Source organism: Larus michahellis, chromosome 2 (assembly GCF_964199755.1).
Source record: "Larus michahellis chromosome 2, bLarMic1.1, whole genome shotgun sequence".
NCBI lineage: Eukaryota > Metazoa > Chordata > Aves > Charadriiformes > Laridae > Larus > Larus michahellis.
In genome coordinates, this window is record NC_133897.1 from 129,640,687 (window position 1) to 129,665,458 (window position 24,772).

General features: G+C 45.4%; 1 protein-coding gene across 1 annotated transcript in view; it reads left to right on the forward strand.

Annotated features, from left to right (window-relative positions):
* Positions 1 to 24,772, forward strand: part of CLVS1 (clavesin 1) — a 110,171-nt gene that overhangs the window by 82,288 nt on the left and 3,111 nt on the right. Inside the window, exons 4-5 of the mRNA XM_074577124.1 lie at positions 9,521 to 9,631; positions 10,741 to 10,976. Coding sequence (XP_074433225.1) covers positions 9,521 to 9,631; positions 10,741 to 10,976 — 347 coding nt within the window. The remainder of the gene's footprint in view (positions 1 to 9,520; positions 9,632 to 10,740; positions 10,977 to 24,772) is intronic.

Below are 24,772 nucleotides of genomic sequence, written 5' to 3' on the forward strand. Positions count from 1 at the left end.
TTTTTTTTCCCTAAGCTTCTATTGCTTTGAAGAATAAGAGGTGGTAGATGAAGCAGAGGTGCTGCTGCTGTCAGGTGTTGACCTAATGCAGTGTGGGTTGCCTCGTATTGACCCCCCGCCCCGAGCTGAGGTTCCACCATTCCGCAGGCATTTAGCATTTTGGCTCCCTTTAAAGCAAAGTAGGTCACGGGGTTTTCTCACCCACCCTCACACCACACACTCCCCAAACACCCACCCACACACATCCACACACACCCCCTCCTGTGGAAAGAGAAGAAAGCATTGAAAAAACCGTCTTCACTAGGGGGACGCTCATCAGGGTACGTTCATCGAGGATGACAGAGACCATAGAAATTGTTTAAAAAAGGGTTTGTATGTGAAGGGAAATCTTCTATTTTAAAACGAGGTTCTAATCTCAAATAAATTAGGGTAAAAACTGAAATTCTTAGTGAAATAAGATTGGAATCTTGCTTCTCTTTAGTAGATAACCCTGAGATAATGGGCGCTAGAAGGCTAAGATACCTTCAAGGACTTGTATGGAGAAGTCAACACGAAGGATTTTCTTAACTTCTTGCTAGATGCAGAGATATTTACTGGAAAAGGAATAATCTCTGTCAAATAGTCTGTTTTCAGTCAACAAATGCCAATAAAAAGAATTGCTTGATCATTTTTTTTCTGACCTAGGTTGAAAAAAACATTTTTCTTTCTAGGTTATAATCTCAATAATACTTTATAATCTCCTTTACATGCCGCCCTGTGTATGAATGCACATGCAAAAGCTTTAAGATGATTCCAGGCTTTGTTCAAGCCAAGCTAGAGCAGACTTCTGTTCAGCACCAAATAGGTTGCCTGGCACTATAAATAACAAAAATCTCCTTTTCTCCATCATCAGCTTTCAATCACAGCACTAGTGTAATACGACTGTATGATTTCTCTGTAACACCTTGGTGCTTTCATAGGCAAGACGGAAAGCTTTTCTGCAAAGTCAATAGGTCTCCTGAGAAGAAAGGCAAGTGCCACAAGACCTTTTTTAATTGCTTTTCTTTGGCTGACTTTAACTAATGCTGTGGGCATTTGTCCTCGCCGTGACAGTTTGGCCTTCATTGCCCCTTTGCTCAGAACAGGGGCTATTTTGGCAGGGAGTAGACACTTAGATATTGCAAGTGGCGATGTGAAGAAAATAGAGAATAAATGTTTTACGTACATGTTGTAGATTCTCAGCATAACAATGCACATCTGAAGAGGCAGACTTTGTATGTGGGTTTTTTTGTTGTTTAAAATCCTAATAGTGCTGGACAAGAAATAAGGTGCTGTACTTTGACCTTTTCAGGACTGGCTTTTTGCATGCACTTTATTCTTTCCTTTCAACAGCCTTTTAAATCCTAGTGGATGTGCCTCAGTGTCAGCTTCTCTGCCCTAACTCCTTCACTCACCGTGCTTTCAACCAGTGTCCCACAGATCTCCTACCCTTCAGGATAGGTGCAAGGCCTGTCTATGGAAATAGAAATAGCCAAGGAGACAGAGGTTTAAATCAGGTCAGGTAAGAAAAACTGTAGATTTTGGCTACAGTGGTTAATAGTGTTAATTAATTTTCTTTAGAGCTTAACTTTAAAAAATGACTTTCAAAACAATCTTTAAGTTGCTATTGTTCAAAAGTGTGTATTAAAAATAGAACATTCTTCCGATCAAGTTTTCCATGCCAAATGTTTTATCCCCAGTGCTCTCTGTGTGGATCCTTTTCCAGGTCCAAGGAAATTAGGGTGGTCTTTCCTTAAAAAATGTCTTAATGCTGACTTTTACTTTCATTGCTGGATGTGCTCATTCTGCTGGTGGCCGTTTTTCTTCAGAAGGTCCTGCATTAAAATTTGGCTACAGGAAAAAAACCCATTTCTTTATCAGACACCCCAAACTGAAAGCAATTCACACCCACACAACCCACCAACGGCTCGGAGATGAACAGCATTGCTTTAACTCCCGGTGTCAGAGAAAGGATTGGAGGGACATCACTTTTATCAGAAACATAATGTTTGCATGGAGACTTTCTTCTAATGATGATGATGATTTCAAGTGAGCAACCAAAGCTTGTAGGTCACAGCCAGCCAAGGGCTTGGTACCCCTCAGAGAGCAAAGCATCACCGTGGTCCCACACTTCAGCCAGCAGCACCTGCGTTGGTCCAGCAAGCCCCCAGGCCAGGCTTGCATTGTGCCCAGAGCATTTTGCAGTTTCTAATTAAGCCCTTAACTACTTTCAGCTTTGATGATCTTCCTGATGCTTTTCCCTTCCCCCCTCCCAACTAATTTTAGACGCTCATGTTCAGTGAGATACAGGAATAGAAGCGACTCAGCTTGCAGTCACCCTCACTTAAGAAAGCTGGATATGAAAGTGTTTCTGAGCTACAGTTACACCAAAAATCAGGACATTGGAGACAATTTTGCCAGAGCTGGATGCAAAGATCATAGCAAGTTCCTAAATTAACTCTGAAAAATAGCCTCTGGCAAATTCATGTCCCTTCCCATGCTGCCACCTGTTCTCGTGACCCAACCTACCCCTCTTTAGCTTACCGTGGGACTTCTACTCTTCCTGCTCCACCAGAAGATCCCTCACCTGGCCTTGCCTAATTTGACCTAATCTAGAACAAACTGTGGCACCTGAGTCACACACAGGCGTGGGCTACTTCCAAATCAGTGTGTCAGTGCTCTTTGTATTATTATTTTTCAATCATGTTTTGAATTCCTCTCTTCTCTGTGTAGCTCCTCAATGAAGCCCCTGAATGAACCTGCTGTTTCTCTATCAATATAATTTATTCATCTTTTCTTTCTCTGGAGGGAGCCTCAGTCTGCGCCTTAAGTGTATGAAACCCTTTGAAATCAACAGGGGCACGTGCCAAGCAAAAAAGCAGCACCCGGCTATGGTGTTAATCCAGTGGAGTCACTGCTTCTGGGAAATTTTCTGTTCCTAAATTATTCTGAGCTGGTTCAGCAAGGGGTTTCTTGGAAAAAGGTAGTAAAGAAATCCCCCTTTTGCCCCAAGGTTAGGAGTTATTTTGTTAGACCAGATGATATGACAGCATGATTCTATCAGGACAAATCAAAGTTTACTGAGCAAATCTGTGTTCTATAACCTGATTTATTGGTGCCATCTGCCAACACCCATGAACAGATGCTCTGTAGGACCTCACTAATGTGCAATAATGACTGGGAGAAACCCACTGCAAATGACTGAATTTTAAAAGTTATTGAGGGTAGCGGGAGAGATAACAAACATAATGAAAAATATCCAGGAGAATGCATCCCAGTGTTCATTTTTCAGTTCCATTTCCGTGACAGCAGTACTTCAGAGTGTACTCATCTACATATGTGGGTATGCAGTGTAAAAATAAACCAAGTACTCCTATTTTCCTGTGATTTTGCTCCAGTCCATTGCTACTGTATGCTTCAGAGAAAAGAGAGCATTTTGGTGTGAGCAGTTACAGTCACAGCTTACCCCAAATCAATGAGTCCTTTCTGATTGCAAGAATTCTTTTTACGGTCATAATCCAGCAGGTCAACATTGCCATATTGCTACCACTAATGTCTTTTTTTTTAAATGGTTTTCCCCTACTCTGCAGCTATATCCAAGCCCTGTGTACTCTGAGGGCATGCCAAGGTAGAAGCAAACGAGTTTGCAATTATTGCCACCGGCAACATTAATTTTGCATTCCTGTTTCTTCAAAAACACAGGGGAGCAAAAAGAGATAACTGAAAGATGAACAACTTGTCCGGAGAGAGATGTGAAACGTGCCTGGGCTCAGAGCAGGCACCGCAGTGGGCGAGTGGGAGCCGCGCTGGCTACCGCAGCCCCAGGGATGGCTCGGAGAGGTGCGGGAACAGCCCGGTCTCGGGGTCCCTGCGGCCCCCAGCCCTGCCACTGCCTCCCACTGCCTCCTGCCCCCAGGATTTCCCGAACTAGGTATTCTCCTCTTAGGAGCTGCATTAAAATTAGAAGCTGAAGCTGTAGCGACACGGGGGGACACTTCACCTTCTCTCCTAGCACGTACTGTAAGGCAGCCCGCTCTGTCAGCACCAGGGGCGCTACGTGGCGTTCATTCAAATGCTCTCAGGATCGTGGTTTTTGATAGACACAACCTAGCCAATATCTGACAAAGTTGTAAAATCAGGGGACAACAACTTGCAACCACTGCCACTGTTTCGAGGCTGAATTTGGATCCAGAGCTGGAGAGCAGAAAGCCTCCTTCCCTTACCACGCCAATCCATTAGAATCACACACTGACGGAAACTCTCTGTGGAGAATCTATCACTGAACTATTAATAAAATTTCCTGAACTATTAATACGGTCTGTGGGAGCTTTAATCCACCGTGGGGACTGATTATGTAAGTGCACAGGCATGAAGATGCTGGTTTTATCCTCAGTTTAAAAGACCTTTAGGTTTAAACAGTATTGTTCATGATTTAAATCTTCCTGAATCTAAGGAAAATTACTTTCTTTCAAAGGGGATTATATTTTGATTTGCAGTAAACTGGCAAGTATGGTCGAGATTAAAGTGCATTTGGATGGCAAGATGTGGGTTTGCTTTTCTGTTTGCAAAGGGTAGAACTTATGAAAGCATTTGAAAAACATTTGTGCCACAAAATTCAGATGTCCTGCAACATAGAAATAAGCTGTAATTTAGTTTTTGAGCTCAGTTCGTTGGTCTATGAAGCCAGTTCATGCAGTTCGAAAAGATTAGCTCTGAGCATCAGGTTGGATTTATTCCTGATTTTGGTATTCCAAAGATTGTTTGGCTTCTCTGACACAGTTTGGTGCTAGGAGATGCTGCAAGATCATCTTGATTTTTAGCCTTCAAGCAGTTCAGAACAACGAAACAGTAAAAGGTTTCTGATGCATACTCAAGCCAAAAGAAATAGATGTCATGAAGACAAGAACAGGCAGCAATAGTGAAAAATTGTCTCTCATTTACCTCATACCTATTGCTCCCAAGCTATTTAGCAGAACATTACGTACCGAGGGTTTTCGGTCCCAGACTCATTTCAATTCAGAAGTTTCCCTGCACAGGAGGTCTGAGTGGAGAAGGGAAACAATCTCTGTAATGTTTTCCTTTGATCTGCAAGCTCGGAGACACTTCTCCAATCTGAAATGAAAGATGTATTGAGGCCTGTAAGGATTTTGGGGTGTCTGCGGCAGCTCCACTGTGGCTCTCAAGTGTTTGTTTCTTTCTTTTCTTTGGGGATGATGCAGAGGGGAATAACTGAAAACAGTAAAGAAAAAAAAAAGTAAAGTTAAAAAAAGACAAATCAGGCAAAAGAAAAGTCCCATCTTTGGCACTAGTTTCATTCAATCAAGAGGAACAACTAAAACGCTGTGTATGGACAATTTTGCCTCTAGGTTTGTCCCTTTACAGTTTGGGAAAGGAGATACTGGAGCATGGTTAGATGTGTCCAGCTCTGGAGCCCTCAGCACAAGAAGGACATGGACCTGTTGGAGCAGGTCCAGAGGAGGCCACAAAGATGATCCGAGGGCTGGAGCACCTCTCCTGTGAAGACAGGCTGAGAGAGTTGGGGTTGTCCAGCCTGGAGAAGAGAAGGTTCCCGGGAGATCTTATAGCAGCCTTCCAGTATCTGAAGGGGGCCTACAAGAAAGCTGGGGAGGGGCTATTTGCAAGGGCACATAGTGATAGGATAAGGGGCAATGGTTTTAAACTAGAAGAGGGTAGGTTTAGATTAGATGTTAGGAAGAAGTTCTTTACAATGCGGGTGGTGAGACACTGGAACAGGTTGTCCAGAGAGGTGATGGAGGCCCCATCCCTGGAGACATTCTAGGCCAGGCTTGATGAGGCTCTGAGCAACCTGATCTAGTTGAAGATGTTCCTGCTTACTGCAGGGGGGTTGGACTAGATGACCTTTAAAGGTCCCTTCCAACCCAACACATGATTCTATGATTCTAGATATATTCCTTGTTTTAGTTCACTTCAGGTTGCAATGAAGAAGACTTGGTCTGACTCTGGAGTGAGCTATCTGCCCAAACTGGTAACTGGAATCTTTTCGCTGTTTCTTCTCTGCTATTGCTGGATAGCAAGTTAGCTAGATTAGCACTGGGTTGGATGTATTTGCTCACACTGTGATTTCATCTCTGAGCAACATGTTAATATATCCAGCCTGGTTTTCAGATAAAATGATAATAGTGCCCACAAACACTAGTTCCTGCGTGTTATCTTTTATTTATGCCATTGGAATAAAATGGCATAAACTCAGGATTGGGTATTTTTAACAAGGAATCAGGTTAAGAATAGGCTCCATGATCCCAAGGTCCTTTTCACAGTAGGCTCCAAAAAATGTACCTCATTATAAAATACACCTTCCCAAGGAATCACAAGACATGAGAAATCAAAAGAGAATTCCTAAAAGCAAAAGCTCTCCAGCAGAAAATCAATTTCAGCTACTTTCACCTTGCCCCAGGGAAAGCAACAGAGACACTAAGTGGGGTGTGGGAAAGGTCTCATACATCTTCCTGGAACTGCGCAAGGCAGACCTCCAGATGGGAGCTTTTCTTTCCAAGACAGCTCTGCTCTAATTAGGGACTTCTGCAAAATTGGTATGTTGCAGTTCCAAACAGTGTCTGGATGATTCCCATATCAAATTTCTTTGGTTTAAAAAAAAAAAAAAAAAAAATTATGTCTTTGTCCTTGTTCTAATTGACAGCCTTACAAATGCAGGTGGACTGAGGGATGAAGGTCAAATTGAGCTTATCGTGCTTAATAGAGTAAGGAACAAAAATTAGCAGAAAGTTACACACAAAAAAAATGTTCTTTGATTGCTGTTTTTTTCCTGGCTGTCATGCTGCCTTTTCAAGGGTCTTTGTGCATTTTCAGGTGTACCTTCAGAATGGAAAGAAAGCAATTGCCTATAAATAAAACTATTATATGAGGGGCTTTCCTGTAACACTTAATCTACTGATGTACCAGACAGAATCTAGTTTATGGACTCAACAATCTATGTTGGGTGGACATAAAATTCATCTTCTATATAGGAAAGTACATCCTTCTCCTTATCCTTTCCAGGGGTAATCTGCAAGTTTAAACCTCTGGCTGGTTCCTATAATTCTCAGCATTCAGACCTTTCCGGGTAATGTGGTATCATTAAGGCTGGTCATCATGTTCTAAAATAAACCACATTCCCCCTTGAAAATGAAGTCTGACTGACATTTCTCACTGAAGATTGTGATTAATATCATCCGTGCATTCTAGTGAGAAGACAAAACAATTTTTCATTTTCAGGCCAGTACAAATCTCTATCTTAAAGTTATTCCCCTGACTCCCATCTCTCATGTCTTTACTGTCTTTCGCTTCAAACTCAGACTGTATCTTCTAGACTGACCTATGCTGCTACGGTACCACCTGGGACAACTGTGGCAGCTTAACCCCAAAGAGCAAAGGAGTCCAGAACTTCTGTCTTAGAGATACAGCTTGTGGGATGGCAGATTTCTTGACAAATATAGAATTTAAAAAAAAAAAAAGGCAAATACGGACCATTCCAATATTTCTTAATACTATTTTTTTTAGAATATTATGTGAAAAGTTTCAAATCTTCAAATTATCATTCCCATGTGGGAAGAAAGCAACTGAATATGTGAATTTTGCATGAAATGGGCATTTTTGGCTCTGGTCTGCTCTAAACCCCATTTTTAGGTAGGGTAGAAAATCACTTTGGGCTTCACTTCACGCTTCTGTTGTTGGTCAATGTTTTTTCTAGGTGGGCTCAGATTCTCTGCAGCTGTTTCTCAGCACAGCCTGGTTGAAGTCCCTGCAACCTGCAGCACTGCAGCAGTTCATATCAGTCAGAGCTGTGTCCCTAAGCTCTAATGAATATTCCAGCAGCAATGGAAATACAATCGTCTTCATAGTGAATGAACACTGCAACAGAGCGTGTGCCATCCTTAAAAAGCTCAGCTCATAGTTTTCTGGGGTTTGAAATGGGATCACCTGCTATGTTACACTGCTTGGCCTCCTGAGTGCTGGCCTGACCACTCACTCACTAGTCTTTCACAGAGCACCCAATATTGAGATCTGCAAAGGTTTCAGGTAAACTGAGGTGTAAACTGCTTATACTACTATATAGCAAAAGAAAAAAGTACCACTTCATGCTTGCGGACACTCACAAACATTACCCAAATATGGTTTAAGATGACTGCCATGGAAATCCATGGCCAGTGCTCAAGAACATAGGGAGTCCTGCCAATCTGACTTGGGTGGTGAGAGGTGGTGGGACGCCTACGTAGTGCTCAATCTGGGAAACAATTAGACCTTGAAGTGGCACAGAAGCTATACCGAGCAGGTGTATAAGGGGATTTTCCATATCATCTCACAAATCCACCCCATACCCTCACCAGCTGTGCTCAATCTCTGGTGTTCTGGAGGAAGGTGAGAGAAAGCCACAGGATACCTTGCGCTAATTGTGGGGGGAATGAACCTGCCTGAGTCTGGAAGCCAAATCCCTGAAGGAAGAGACCTGATTATGCTCTGTCTTTATGTGGTGAGCTGTAGGGGTTAGGAGCACACCCAGGACGAGGATGGCTTCATCAGGATCTCCCTTCACAGGGGAGAGACAGGCACCTCTCCTCTCGCTGGAAGCGTATTTGCATGCAGGAGCAGCAGTACTCCCACTATTTATGCACTGCGAAAGAATCCTAGGCTCTTCCCTGACTGACTGACATTTGTTAGATGACAGTGTAGGTACAAAATACCCACCACAACATACAATAACCTTTAAAGGCATGCCAGCAAACCTCCTCTTTTATTAAGCATGCCGCGCGGGCTGAGCGGAGTAGGACGCTATTGCAAACACCTCCCCGCTGGGACGCTACCTGCATGTTAATGGCGAGGCTGTTTGTGCACAGCCTGGCAAGCCAGCACTGGGCTCCGGCAGTTTCCATGGTGCCGTCATGGTGCTGCTCTCCCTACACCTTCACTTATCAGCGTTTCCCACCCATCCTCCTCCCCACACTCCGCTGCTCGCTCACCCCGAAAGGTCAGCCATTGTAATGATGATTTTAGCAGGGGGGGAGGCGGGGAGGCCGAAGGGTGAAAAGGTGAGCTGTGTGCAGCGATGTGCGTGGGAACCGGGGGGCTTGCCGTGCGCCGCACAATGAGAAATTAGAAAGATTCCCCTCGAGGGAGGGAGCGGTGCTCCTCGGCCCCCTCTCACTTCCCATCCCAGCCAAGTCAGATGCCCTGATGGAGTTAAAAAACGTTCAGGCGAGGTGGCTGGAGAGCCTACTCTAAATCATTGGCAACTGATGCGTTAGCGCGTGGAGGGGAGAAGGGGCTGTGTCTGCTAACCGAGGAAACTGATGCAAACGTTTCCAGGCGTCTTTCTTTTTTCATCTCCCTCCTGCCTCCTCCCAGCAAGCCCAGTGCTCGTTTGCAGATGGAAAGAGGCAGACTTCATCCTCTGACTTTCATCCTATTGACTGCCTGGCTAAAGCACTGCATCTAATAACTGCCTTCTTTTTCTTTCTTTCTATAGGACAGCTTTCCTGCCCGTTTTGGAGGAGTCCATTTTGTCAACCAGCCCTGGTACATCCATGCCCTGTACACGTTAATCAAACCGTTTCTCAAAGACAAGACAAGGAAACGGGTAATTAGACGGGGCTGGGGGGGATAGGAAGCTGCAGAGCTGAAGTAGCTGAGGAGCTGCCTGCTTTCTTTTCTTCCTTCTTTTTCTCTCTGCATTTTTCATACGGCCTCAGAGAATTGCTGCTAGTATTAAAACTTAGAGTTTGTAATGGTTTGGATTGAATCAATAACTCAGCCAGGGACCACTTCGTTGTCGCTAACGAAGTGTAGATACATTTTAATGGGACATGCGGAGGGATAGAGAGAATTAGCAATGTGGAGGGACTATCAGGCCTGTCTGAGGTCACCTGCAGGGCGGGTAACTTCAGCTCAACCCGTTTTGTGAGAGCAAAATTTCCTATTTTGTGCTCTGAGCAAGTTCACTGTTTTCACATGGTGGTAACTCACCACAAAAAAATACCCATGCCTGAAGGCTGTTTGCTCACACTGCAGAAGTGAAACCCATGTGAACTGTGGTCCTGCAGTTATCTTGGCCATTTGTCCTCTGCTGTCTACAGAACAACCACTGGATCATCTCTCAGAAGGCCCCATAGTCCACCCTAGGGTGTCACTAACCAGGCAGGACAAGGGTAGTACCAGCCTGAAAGCAGAGAGGGATTAGGGAGACAAATGTCACCAAAGCGGTGCAAAGTGGTGACACAGACTTAGACCCCTGGGAAATGTCAGTCCTCAGGCGCAGGGCTGGTTGCCCTCTCAGACATTGAGGACCTTCGCATCTTTCAGTAAGCTCCGCTATCTCCCTTTTATTCTCACCACTCCTCATAAAAGCCTATATCCTCTCCTAGTGACAATAATCGGTTATTATTCCTGACTTGCACTTTCCCTGATCTAGTACTTTAAAAAGTGAAAGTGCCATGTGCCGAAAGTAAGTGAATTGCTTTTTTCAGAAGTGTTTATAGTGACAGCCTAATTCTACAGCTGCACATCCCAAAGCTAATTCCACCCCCTGGCTCCTGCCCGCCCCATCCAGCCCTCAGCGCTTCAGAAATTCCCACCTGAAAACTGCAGCATCAACTAATGACGCGCCACACCTCATTAGTGCTGTTATTACTGTACTTAATGAAGTAAGGAATCGATGACGACTTCGAACTTTCTTTTCATTTGTTAAAGATCTTTCTTCATGGTAACAACCTGAACAGCCTTCACCAGCTAATACACCCTGAATGCCTGCCTTCTGAATTCGGGGGGACTCTGCCTCCGTACGACATGGGGACGTGGGCTCGAACGTTACTCGGTCCCGACTACAGCGATGAAAACGAGTACACCCACACCTCCTACAACGCCATGCACGTGAAGCACGCGTCCTCCAACCTGGAGCGGGAGGCCTCACCCAAGCCCATGAAAAGGTTAGTACTGCCTTTGAAATCATCTCTCATTTGGCTTTCCAAACTTGTTTGGCCTAAATCCAGCAGGAAGGGCTCATCTGGCTCGGGGAGAGGCCGTAACTTGGCAAACATTGACGGAAAGGAGCGCTTCACCCTGGACCACGTTCATGGTGTGGCAGGAGAAAAGAAGCCTCTCTGTGAAACCGTAATTATTCGTCTGATTACTGTGAGGGAAAACAAGGGGAAATTAATGAGCCCCTGCCCAGAGCATTAGAGAAAGTATATCAGCCTCAGATGCTGTTCTGTACGGCGCAGCGTGGCCAGCAGCACCATGTCAGTGCTGGTTCCCATTACTTGCTGCTGCTGTGGTGCTGCTGACCCCAGTTGACAACGGTAATGGTTTTACCTCCTCAGAAATGCATTTTTTGTACGATGAACACCACTGCCCTCTAAAGGGAAAATGGGTTAGTCTCCTCCTGCTCCTTCTGCTCCCGCTTTCCCCATCCAGCCCTGCTGCTCTTTTAAGATCTCTGATTTTAGATCTAGTAGTTGTGCATTCAGCTCTAAATGCTTTAAATTACACTTCTTGAGGGTATCACCCTCCATAATTAGTGCTGGTTGCCGGGGCGGGTGGAGAGGGTTAGATACCTGGCATAGATTTGTGGATGGCACAGCAGAGGCACCACCAGCTGCAGCCAGCGGTGGCCAGGTTGGGTCCCCTGCAGGAGTGTGACATCTGCACTTGTCTCGCCCTCCACACCATGCTCCGCGAAACTGCTTTCCATGCAGATCACAGTGATGCTTTCACTTGCTGCTGCCACTTGATGAGTGCGGTGCTCACAGGCACGGCGTCACTCTGCGTGACAGGGAGCGGCCATCATTTTGTCACAGCAAAATCAAAACTGACAATACAGACAAGCCATAATGTCATGCAATTAATTTTAAAAGTCTTTTCATCTTCAGAGGAGAAAGAAATGCATTCTTGAGTCACGGCTCCCTCCCGGGTCAGAAGGACACCGCGCTGCTGCAGCTGCAAAGTGAAGCCTCGTGCTGGGAACACTCACACGTACAACCAACGTTGAGTGCTGTGAGTCCCACGAGTCACAGGGCCACGAGACCACGGGGCTACGACCTTTTGCAGGGTTGCAGCAGCCACAGCATGAAGGGAGGTGGCCATCTGCATAGTCAGCAGTTCTTACTACTGACTCCCAGCCAAGACTGGGAGCCAGAACGAGTTTGCAGAGCCTGTCCCAGAGAGCTGGTTTTAAAACATCTATTTTTCTTTTTTCTCTCCTTTTTTTTTTTTTTTTTAAATATTAGCAGTGGACCACATGGAATGGTTTTAGAAAGATGGTAACTAAATATTCCATTATTATTAAAACATATATTAAAAGTATACAATTTACATAGCTTTACAGAAAGAAATGTGCAGTTTTTAAAGCTCCAAAGTGTTAAGAGCTGTTCCCAGGTAAATCTTTGCTGAGGATCAGGTCCTCGGCTGCAAAGAACGGAGGGTCTTACCGTGCCCTCAGGGGAGAACCTCAGCTTGAAAATTAGTTCAGTGCCAGAAAACCCTGCCTCAAGGCAAAGCCTTCTTTTATAATCTGTTCACTAATACAAAAGTGCATTAATACAAATATGGCGAGTGGATGAATCTAATTTGTCATGTTGCCCCTGGGCAGACTAGATCTAACTTTTAGCCTAATTTTGTTACTCGGCGGTTAAGTGAACCATCTGATCTTGTACCCCATGGTCATTACTAGCTGTTAGAGGTGAAAAGTTCACTGCTTCGACAGATTTTCCCCTATGAGTACTTGCTTTGATTCTTCTTCCCCTGAAATTACATTTTGGCCTAACTTGAGGTAAGAGCCTGTGCTTAGAAAGCAAAATTGTGTGCTTTATTAGATTTATTAGACGAGATTTATATCTAAGGCCTATGAAAAGGTCTACAGAATTCTACTAGCATTACCTGTCTTCATGGATCCCCCCCCTCCTCACCTCTTTAGGTTCATACATCTCTAACACAACAAGAGTCTCAGGCCATGGCTGAGATTCCTGGATACGCCAGGGAGGTTTCAATTAAGCACAGGTGATTTCCTAGCATTAGTCTTCATCTTAAATATAATTCCCTCACAATTGCCATAGCATTTTTTTCCCTTATTAAAGCAATTTTGCACTTCCATTAAAAATCTCTCCCATCCTCCTCTATTCGCAGCATAAAAATCTCTAGACTCCTGAGTAAACATGATAATTTTGTAAGAGTTTCTATGCTGAAAAGTCAGGTTTAACAAAAAGTGTGCCTACCCCTTTCTTTAGCACATACATTCCTCTGAAAAGGATAAGTATACGAAGACTGAGCCTTCTTGGATTTCTGTAATGTAAGGATGAAAAAAAGCCTTGCTGAACAATTATGGGTCTTCTCCTCTCTGAATTCCCAGATATCGCTGCAGGTTTACCTGCCCAGTAATTATCTTGGGGGGGGGCAGAGCTTATGAGAGGTTGCCCAGGGAAGTTGTGGATGCCCCATCCCTGGAAGTGTTCAAGGCCAGGCTGGATGGGGCTTTGAGCAGCCTGGTCTAGTGGGAGGTGTCCCTGCCCATGGCAGGGGGGTTGGAACTAGATGATCTTTAAGATCCCTTCCAACGCGAACCATTCTGTGATTCTATGATTGACCCAGGAGGCTGGGGGCACAGTGGTTGTTCCCCCTGCCTGAGCACCATCCTGCTGCATGACAAGGTGCAGGGATGCAGGTTGCCACTCCTGGCTCTGTGGCCACTTGCTGTAAGGCCAAACAAGCACATCCTTACTAGAGCTGCCTCTGGGTCAGTGCTGTCTTAAAGCTTTCTCGATCTTGGAGCTCAATACTTCTAGAATAACTTGGAGTCTTGCACTGCCACCACAGAGAAATGGCCCTGTGAAAAGTAGTATCTCCATTCCACACCTAGAGAGAAGCTCACCCTGGGCACAACCTACTCCAAATATAGTGTCTAGCAATTTTAGTATCAGGGATGCTGAGAAATGAAGATAGGAATTACAGAACTGGAAGAAAAATGCCAGGAAATGGAGTCAGAGAATAACTGACCAAAATACTTTTCTAGCCACTTTATGTCCATTAGAAAATTAATGCAGAGGGGGAGAAAGAGGGCATTTTCAAGATGTGCCTGAGATCAAACTGAAGTCATCACCTGAAAATTAAAATAAATCTCAGAATGCAGGCCAGGAGAAAATGCAGCACCAAGCAGCAGTGGGAGGGAGTGAAGCTGGAGCAGGTACGTGCCCATGGGTTGGCTTCAGGACTGACAGCTGTTCTTGGCCCCCGTCACCAGGGCAGATGGATATAAATTGAAGTAAGTTCACCTGAGAGCTGTGAGGAGGGTGAGGAGAGCAGAGAGCGTATTTTTCCAGCAAGAAGTTATTGAAGATAGTTCAGTCTCGCAGAGCAAATGTTGAAATGGATATGATCGTTCTCTACAAATACAGGAGGGAATAAAAGCTGGGGAGAGAGAACAGGTATTTGAGAAAAAGGAGAACTTAAATATGAGATCAAATGGGTATAAGCTGACCAAAGTACACCTTGGCTGCAAATTAGAGGAGTAGGTTTGCTACTGAGTTACTGGTCAATTGACAAGATGTTGAGCTGGTCAATATGGCAACCTAACTGATACACAGGTGAAAGGTCTGATATGAGGTGGCTACCAGCGGTCACAGGAGACTACACTTGCCCCTCAAAGTCTCATTAGTCTCAATTTCTCCTCCCCTCAACAGCAATGGGACCAGAATGTGATCTTCTCCCCAGCCACAGGCAGGGTTGGTTTTTCTTGTGACTTGAAATTGCAAAAGATTTGTTCTCAAAAAAGAGTCCTTGTTTACTTCAGAGAATGGAGGTTTTGTAGATGGGGAAAGGACTGAAAATCTCTTAGAAAAAAACTGCCACTGACTCTACTTAGCAACATGATCTTGAAAATCTTGAGATTAGACGAGTTCCTGTAATATAGAAAATCTTTAATCAAAACCATTGCAATTGTCATTTTTCCACCAGTGCCCACATGAAGCCCCACTGGGGCAAAATCAAAACAGTGGAAATTGCACTCCCATCTGCACTATTATCTCACACCCTGGGAAAAATCCCAGAACCCAAGTACTGTATGAACAGATGGGAAACAAAGCAAAACAGCTGATGACTCCACATAATGAGACTTAATGGCCGGGGGGGGTGGGGGGAAAGGCAACTATAGCAAAAATCCATTCAGAATATATCTGTTTATTAAGATTCAGCTCACTGAAGTTTGAAATGGGCAAGGTAATAAACATGCAAACCAGTATTAATACAGTAATAGGAAAATCAGTTCAATCCGACAGTTTGGCCACGTCCGTTGGATAATCCTGGGAGCAGCAATGGCAACAGACGCTTCCTCTGTCTTGGGCCATCTCTCCTGAACGGTCTGCGTCCATGCAGGGAGCCTGTCACTTACGAGCTGTGGGATTTGAGAGCAATGCAAATGGTGTGAAAATTCGGAGCACGGGGAAGAAAATCACCTCCCTTTCAGCTGTGGCCAAACCTTCTGAGAGCCCTGATGGTCAGAAAGGGGCCTTGGGTTGCTTTAGTCAAGAGGGAGCCAGCACAAAAGCAAAGCATTTGCCTGAGGCACTCATGCTGGCTTTTGTTGATGAGCTGTTGTTTTTGGGAACAGCTGGAGGTTTGATCTGGGTGTGCAGTGTAATGAATAGTTATGGTGGATGGTTAAGCCTCGCAGTTAAAGAGTCAGAGACTGCTCTCAACATATCACTGCTCCAATAGGGCATAGTCTTTTGGCCAGACACAGTGGAAGCGCCTGTAGCTCTTTGGGTACCTAACCGCAGTGAGCGAGCATCCTCAGTTGGAGAGACGGACTCAGTGACTGGGGAAGATGTGAAAGAGCTCGGTTCTTTGAAGAGTTTCCTTTTTTCCCCCAGTGTCACCTTGCTTTTACATTTGGGTCCAGCAGCAGCAAGTAACCTGCAGTAGCACGTTGCCTCCCTTTGACTTGCATTTCTTTACAAGATCTGCCTTTCTGCAGCTGCATCTGGGTCACTTCTTGATGTCTGAACTTGATCTTCAGCCCAAGTGACAAAGACTGTTCTCTGCCTTCCCTTGTTCGCTGCATAGTCACTGAGCACAGCCTGGGAGCTGAATGTTCCTTCCCTGCCCTCCCAGGCAGCAAAAGAGCACTCGCTTTTAACCTGCTGCCAGGGCAAACAGGTCTGAAAGCCTACTGCAATTTAAAATTACCCTGCAGAGAAAGGGAATTTTACCTAACAGCTACATATATATTCTGGCCAAACAACCTGTGCTGTTTAACTGATATTATTTCATCAAATTTTAATTAAGGATAACTCTAATCAAATTTGGAGTTAAAAAAAATATTCTTAGGGTAACATGGATTGCAAGAGCGTTACTATCACCAAGTCAAGCCCGTTAGAGACTCGGGAAATTCAGTTAGGGTAAAATTTTTGAAATTGAGCCAAGCACGCTCAGTGTGAAAATGTACAATTTATGCATCAAGACACCATTACCTTTTCCTGCTATGAAGTAGAAACTTATAGAATCATAGAATCATTTAGGTTAGAAAAGACCTTTAAGACCATCAAGTCCAACTGTTAACCTAGCACTGCCAAGTCCACCACTAAACCATGTCCCTAAGTGCCACGTCTACATGTCTTTTAAATACCTCCAGGGATGGGGACTCAACCACTTCCCTGGGCAGCCTGTTCCAACGCCTGATAATCCTTTTGGTGAAGTTTTAGCTAATATCCAATCTAAACCTCCCCTGGCACAACTTGAGGCTGTTTCTTTTCATCCTAAAGGACTTGAGCACATAGAGATGCAATGACCTGCCTAGTGGTTCATCAAAAGCCCCCGTATTAGGCATTTTGAAAATGCAGTGAAAAAAACAGTTGGAATGCATTGCCCCACGTTGTTGAGTCAGAGCATGTGGATTTTTATGTCCTAGATTAGAGTGAAAGGATTTTAAAGTACAGATTAGGGTTTCCCATTACTGCCCCCTGATGCGTGCGTCTTTAAAAGGACTGATCTTCAAATGAACTTGTTGCTGAAACTAGTTGTCGGTTCTCAGAAGTGGGATCCTGCTCCCAGAGGGAAGGGCATCACAACCGGTACACACTAATGCCGACTGGAACAGTTTTAGATCCAAAAAGGGCCATTCATGGTGGTGACTTATGTAAGGTTTTTATTTATTCAGACTGGTTCCTCCATATGCCCAGCTGGGCTGTGCAAGACAGACCTTTCAAGTTGTTATCCTTGGTATGACCTTAATGTTCCTTTGCCATATGTTTCTGCTTTTATGGGTCATGTTTTATGCCGGTTCACAGTCAGCACCAATTTACTGCAGAAGTAGTAAAATACCAGCAAATAAAAATCAGTATGAAAATGTGTGAAAACTTCTCACTGGCCATGGATGGCACCTGGGTTGCTCTGCTTGTAGCTGGGGTGCGTTTCCACATGTGCTGGGGGAAAAGGGAAATACTCCTTGTAAGCTTTCTGTTAAAATAGCTCTATATTATGCGAGACCTACGGTGCAAGGCTTATATTCATTATTTTACTAAGAATTATTTGAAACGACAGAGAAATTCTGAATGCGGAAATGCTTCCCCCAAACGCAGATTATGAATGAGACATGTCTTGTCATGAGACATGAGACACCATGAGCAGGTGTCCCATGGACATGCATATCGCATAATGTACGCATTACCTGGTAACATAGATTATTAGCTGTTGAACAGTTTTATAGCTTTTTGACCGGAATTCTGCTAATACATCAGAGAGAAATGGAAAGGAGCCGGTGGATCTGGCACATTAGCAGGTCCTGGGGAGGCTACAGGGGAGACGGTGCAGAACACCCTGAGGGGCCAAAGAGGAGATGAGAGTCGCAAAGCCACGGCTGAACCGGGGGCAGGAGGGACGGGCAGCTTGGTGCTGGGGGTCCCCTGGGGCAGGGCAGGAAATCGGTTGCTCTCTGAGGGTGTCGGCAGCGTGGGTTTCATCTGCTTACAGCACTTGATTACCAGTGCACGGGTGCACAAACACAGGCTGGAGGTGGGAATGGCAGAACCCGTGCTGTTCAGGCTGCCTAAAATATTGCATTGTAAATTATGTCTTCAGCTGGCAATAAATTTGCCAAAAGTTTAGTAGTTTAGATTAGAGACATGACACTTAATAAAACAAATGGGTTTCTACCGCTTATGGTTTTTGCTGCCTTGTGAAAAATCCACCTACATCTGGCCGAGTTACGAGCCTTTGAAAAGGCAATTCACACATGCTCTGTAGAAACATATTTAATTTTAGCGTTTAGTGACCCCAAGGATTGCCTCGTGCTTTAGCTTGGCCTCCCAGAATAAATAAACTTGTTCAGCTTGGGTTGATGGTTCAACGCCCACAATGTGCACCTCCTGACCAGGCCATGGGGTGCAGAGGGCTTTTGTAATTACAACTTTTACTTGTGATCACAACAACTTTCTCTGCACTAGGCCAGGCTGCAGCAAGACATGGAGCTGGGATTTGGCAGACTGACGCCCCATGCTGTCAGAGCTGCATCCTGCCCGCTGGTGGCAGGAGAACTGGAGAGATGAGGATTCAGTGGTGAACGCAGCTGTGATACTGGGAACCGAGGTCGGTGGGATGGGAGCCACAAGGCAGACTGAAAGGTGAGGCAGGCATAAGGGTCTGGAGGCAGCTGGGCCGGGAAGCACACTTGGTGGGCAAGCAAATGGGGATGATTAGGGGGAGGGCTGATGGAGATCAGGAATGATCCTTTGGTTAAGCCTGTTGGGTGCAGCCCTGGAGAAGCGGATCCTGCTCTCCCTTCTCTCCCCGAGCCCCTGCATCGCCCTGGCAAGTCACTTAAACCAAACTTCACCCAGATGGTGAGATTGCACATTACTTATTTTCAGCCTGTCAAGCTGTAGACTTTGGGGTCTAATTTCCACAAATACTCAGCGCTCACCTGCCACAGAAATCGATGGGAGAGGTGCTTTGAACACACAAGCTGACACGTAATGCTGTGAGCACCCTGCAAAAACGCACTGGCGGCGCTGGGAAACGTGCACCCCACTTTAGAGGAATACTTGGACCCTGATCTCTCTGCACTTCAGCACTCCACATGCAAAATGGAAATTAAAAAAAAAACCAAAACCCTCACAGCCATGCTATGGCAGTAAATGAATTAGCATTTAAGAGGCACACAAGTACTGCGTTGATGAACTCCACAGAAAAGCTCAGGAGGGAATTAACAAAGGCTATCTTCAGAGCAGGCTTGGAATAATATGCAGTAAATGTGTCACAGAGCCACATGCTGAACTGCTAGAAGAAAGAGAAATAAATAGCCACTTATTAGCTTGGCACTATCTACCCTGAGCACTGAGAGAGGAAAGAGCCCTGTGAGAAAGAACAGTGGGTGCTCCTGGGTCTGGGGCGTAACAGGGGGGTCGTAACGCTGCTCCCACAACCTACATTTTGGCTTTTCCTGCTGTGGCAGTGTTTGACTTTCCAGCCTAAATAGTACATCTGCAGGGTTGCTTTCATTCTGCGGTGCTCTTCTTGCTAAGGAGAGGAAACTTCTGATGTAGGATGGGGGAGTAGGAAGACTGACACCCTTTGTTCTCAGGGCTCCATCTTCCCTGTTATTGCCAGACAGAAGTGAAAAGACTGCGATTCGTGGGGCAAATATGGTTGGGATATTGGGAACTGGAGTCACTGGCATGGGAGCAGAAAAGGCAGACTGAAAGATGAGGCAGGAGTCAAGGTCTGGAGTGTCTGAGCAAAGGCACTGGAAGCTGTTGGGCTAGAAGGAGCGCTTGGTGGGCAAGGAAATGGGGGTGAGCAGGACAAGTGTGAATGGTGACGACAAGTGCGTGCGTGTGTAATATGCATGAAGTAGGAGAACAAAATTTTCATTCAAATTACATTATTTGGATATAATATAAATAATTTTCTTCATTGCCTGGCCTGACTTTCTTATGTTTGTATCTCATACTCCACTCACTTTTTAGCAGCTCTCGATGAATCTGCTGTAAATTGGTGCTGACTGCTGCTGCGGTGTTGTCTTTCTTTGTCCCCAAAGATACCTTTTGATAGGTCACGTATTGCACCCCAGGGGATTAAGGGTCTTCTAGGAAGTCCTGTCGGAAGCAGGTGCTCCTATTCCTTCTATATGAAAAAAAGGCACGTGCAGGGGTCAGTCTACAGCAGAGAAAGGAGATGGAGAGGAGATGCTCCCACCCATGCCTTTCCCCTGCCCTGGACTTGGGATGTGACTGAGGCACGATCTTGATGCAGAAGCTCAGAGCAGTCAGGAGCAGGAGATATCAGGCACATCCACAGTGATGAAAAAAGACCAGGGTGTGCATCCTAATTCCAAGGTTGGTGGTACAGGCTGACTCCTGTCTGTATTGCTCAGGGATGGCCTCTGCCAGAGGAGTTTGGCTGCATTTGCCCTGCATAGCTCCTGGCTTTTGCTCTCCTCTGGATCTCAGCGGCTTCAAGCCACAAGACTGTATGTGCTATGCCAAATTCTTAAGCATTTCTGTATGTTTTCACAGTTCAGGGTGTCAGCAGTAAGCTGAAAGCTGTGTCATAGCCCACCAGAGACCTGTTTTTACAGTAAATGCCAAAGGGTATGCACTGGATCCCCTGGGGGGGTGGTGTGGGCTGAGGGACGGGTCAGGACAGGGTGCATGGCCAGCCGGGCCATGGTTAGAGCCAAATGCAGGGCAGTGTCACCCTCCTGTTCCGTGGTGCAGACCCTGCAGTGGGCTGTGCCCAGGGTCTGTGGTGGGGAGAAGCAGCTGGGGCCAGCTGTCAGGAGAGGAGGGGCACAGAGATTGTTGGCGGGCACAAGGGGGGATGAGGATGTCTCACGCTGGGGTTCACTCTGCGGCAGTCGCCTCTTTAGAGGTGTAGATGCACTCACAGAGACTTCTTCGTAAGTGCAGTTAAGCACAGATCTGGGCCATGTCACCCCTGGCTTTGACGTGCCAGGGCACTGCTCAGAAACCTCTCCCCAGGCTGTGCTAACCACAGGGAGAAAGATGGCCACTGCTGCCACGGTGGCCACAAAGCCATCTCCCGTTTGGGAGGCACAGCAGCTTGTCCTGTGGGTTGAGCACTGGGCTGGCAGTAAGGTTAAGCCAGAGCTTTCGTGCTGCTTTGCCCCCTGACTCACCGCGTCGGTGGATCACTTAACGAGCTCAGCTGTGCCCCTAGACACGATGCTGCTTCGTCTCTTTGCACCTGCTGCGGTTGGTCTATCCAAGCCGCCCCTCCGGGCAGGTCTCTGCGGCACAACGCTGCGCTGCCTTCACGCGGAGCTGTGAGCCAGCGCAAGTGCAGAAGCTTCAGAGTTGCATTAGCAAGAGATTTCAGCAGGGCTTATTAGCCCGGGCAGAGAGCCACGCTTTATGGCTTCTGCGCCGGAGTCGTGCACCGCTGAGCAGAGCTTGCCTGCATCTGCCCGCACCACCTGCGGGAGCGTGCGCGTCTTTCAAGGTGCCTTGCCCATGCGTTTCATTTTCAAGTGCTTTCAATAATAAAAGAGTACCTTTCACCGCAATTACTTCACACCTGCACATCTGCATTGCTACTGTAATACCGGGGGAAAAAAAACCTTGTTTTTTCCCACCTGATGAAGGCATACTCTCGAGGTGTGTTGCAGAGCATACGCTGTGGGGCTGCACCCTCCTCTGCGGTCTGGTGGGGAGGGAGGAGGGAGAAGGATAGAGAATGAAATGCCCCCCAGACCTTGTCAATACAAAAATTCACGGGTGTGATTTTAAAAAAATGCTTATTATGTTCTGTAAAGGGAATGAATAATTGGGAGATGAACAGCCCTGAGGTGCTGGTGAAATGGGAAGGGAATTAGAGGGAAATGAGCAGATGGGAGGTGAGAGGTAGATGAATAGAGTCACACAATGTGATCAGATTGATTGGCTGCAATATGTCACTGAGAGCTTGAAATCTCCTGCGTTTGGGGAAAAAAACCGTCGCCCTCCTCCTTCCTCCACGAAACCCCCCAAAGGAAGCCCAGCACAAATGTAATACGTCCTCGCTCCTGTGGGCTGCAGCACATCAGCATTGCCACGATGAAATGCATAAAATGAGGGATCAGAGAACTGGACGATGTCTTTTAAGGCGAGCATGCCATGGTATGCTGGCAGTTACTGTTAGCTCAGTGCAGGATTTTGGTATTTTATCTTTTATGGGAAACAAAACTGATACCCAACAGGCATAAATTCCTGTGGACTGATTCAGCCGGACTTTGACAAGAGCCTTCCGAAATCAGCGGAGCCAGAAGGCCTGCATGCCGTCTTCTTACATGGCTTTTGACTGAATTTGAGGTAGTTGCATTAAAATGACCACACACGTAAAGCCATCTGCTCTCTTAGATACTGATGTACATACCTATGCAGTGCTGTCATTTGAAATATATGGCTGACCTGCTGGAGAAACAGCTGGGTAGTGTTGATTTTCCAGACTTCCAAATAGTCTTGCTGAACAGTAAAACAACCATGGCGGGTTTGATTGACGCTTTAAATGGGGCACACTGAAAAGGCACCTAGGCTTCGGAACTGAGACTGAGAATTCATTTCTCTTTCTGTTTTCGTTGTGCTATCCTAAGCAAGGTTACCTAGCCTTGGAAACTAGGCTAGGAACGTCTATAGGCATTGATGTGTCTGTTAATGACTTCGGACTCGTCTCCCAGCCCACAGTGATCACGTTGTACTTTGACAAGAGCTTAGTCTCCCACAGGTATCACGTTAAAGAAAGGCATAGGGTGCGCGAGCTCGGGGCCTTACACAATGACCCTACCTGTGTGATACAAAAAATTGTCTACTTCTGTTAAAATTTAACTCAACCAGATCCTCCACACCCAAACATCTTCCAGACTAGTTACTGAGAATTTTTAGCTGAGAAAGGAGAAAAAACAGAAGGTTTTGAGATCAAATATACTCATTTATAATTCCAAAGTTGCAGCACACACAGGACATGTGCCACATTTCAGGTGAATATTGAAGGTAATACAGTGTGAGGCAGTTGTGGCTATGATACGTAGGAAATGTTGCCTCGTAAATCATGGAACCTGTTCCCCCTGGTGTTAATAGATGATAACTCATCAGAACAGGGACCTGAATGTAGGTAACACATGAATCATATGGTATGACCATATGTTTAGAACAGATCAGATGAATTGCACCCCGAGAATGTCTATTTCTCTCTGGCATTCATAGCACAGTGTGACCACAGATGTTTGATGGTGAGTCAAATCACAACACAAGCGACTAAAATGTAGTGGTATGAGGACAAGGCCTATGCAGTTACTATTTCCTGCTTAGATGGTTAGTTCATATCTGGCCCAGGTCCAAATGACTTGGACATGTCTTGAAGATTACAAATTAGTTGCATTTGTCTTGCAGAAACCACAGCACAGGTGAGGCTCTGCTGCCTAAATGTAGGTATCCTGTATGATTTTAGGCACTGTGATGTCCTCTTGGCCTCTATCTTGTGTCCAGAAGGACATGAGTCTTCTATAAATCCTGGGTCATAACAGCCAGCCATGGAAGGTTGTCTTGGATAACCTAAGGTGCCTTAAATGGCTACAGGTATCGATGTTTAATAGCTGAATGTCATCCACACTGTCAAACTTGACACCCCAAAGGCATAATGAGCTTGGAAAGAAGATCGTTGCCATGTCAAGATAGAGAAACATGAAGTGGGATGGTTCAGAGAAGCCGGTATTTCTGTGGACGCAGAATCACAAAAAGGTTGAGGAAGGGATCTCTGGAGATCTTCTACCCAACACCCTGCTCAGAGCAGGGTCAGCTGGAGGAGGTTGCCCAGGACTGTGTCCAGTGGGATTTGGAATATCTCTAAGTATGTTAGACGATACACAAAAGCAAGGTGAAACCAACATATAGGGTGCATTCTTTCAAATAAATTTGTCTTATAATAATTTCTATGGCTGCAAAATCTAGTTACCGGTCAGTTGAATATACTTTCTGCAACAGTGGCCTATTGCAGATCACCTTTTCTCTGTTGCTAAATAAAGTATAGCTATAGAATACATATTCCAGGATGTTCTAGGCCAGTAAAACGTATCTCATGCTGAGTTACTGCATTAGGTTGTGAGCTGCATTGATATATATTGCCAAAACACTTTTCTGAACATCTATATTTTTACTATTTACCCTAAATGAAGAATATGAAAAAAGTATTTTAGAATCTTGTTGAGAATTGAGTAATTTTCTTTTTTCCCCTACATAAATTTGAAGTTAAAGACAAAACTGAGAAATGTTTTCAGCAAACAAAAAAAATGATGCATTTGGAAAATGGAAATCCAAACACAGCAGCAAATCCTTTATTTTGGTGTCTTAGAAAATACTGATGATTGTTCAGATTACTACTGTGCCCTTCAGATAGAAGTCTGAACTGCTTATTTTAGGATAGGGGGCTAAGCAGCTTCTAGCAGAAGTGGAAAAGAGATTGTTGCTGCAGAGCTTGGCAGATACTAAAATCTCCGTTGGATCCCTCTTCATGTTATTTAGAAGGGCTAGGCATAGCATTTGAATCTTTTGGCATCTTGAATTTGGGGCTCAGGTGGGCTGTAATGCATTTACTCGATGCTCCAGCTATTTTGGCTCTGTCTGAAGAGGAGCAGCGTGGGACCCAAATACAGAGTTTGGGATGACGTTGCTCCCAACCTGCGTGCATCTGAGTACCAGTACGGGGGAGAAACTGGTATCTTGCTGTTACAGACGCAAGAATTTTT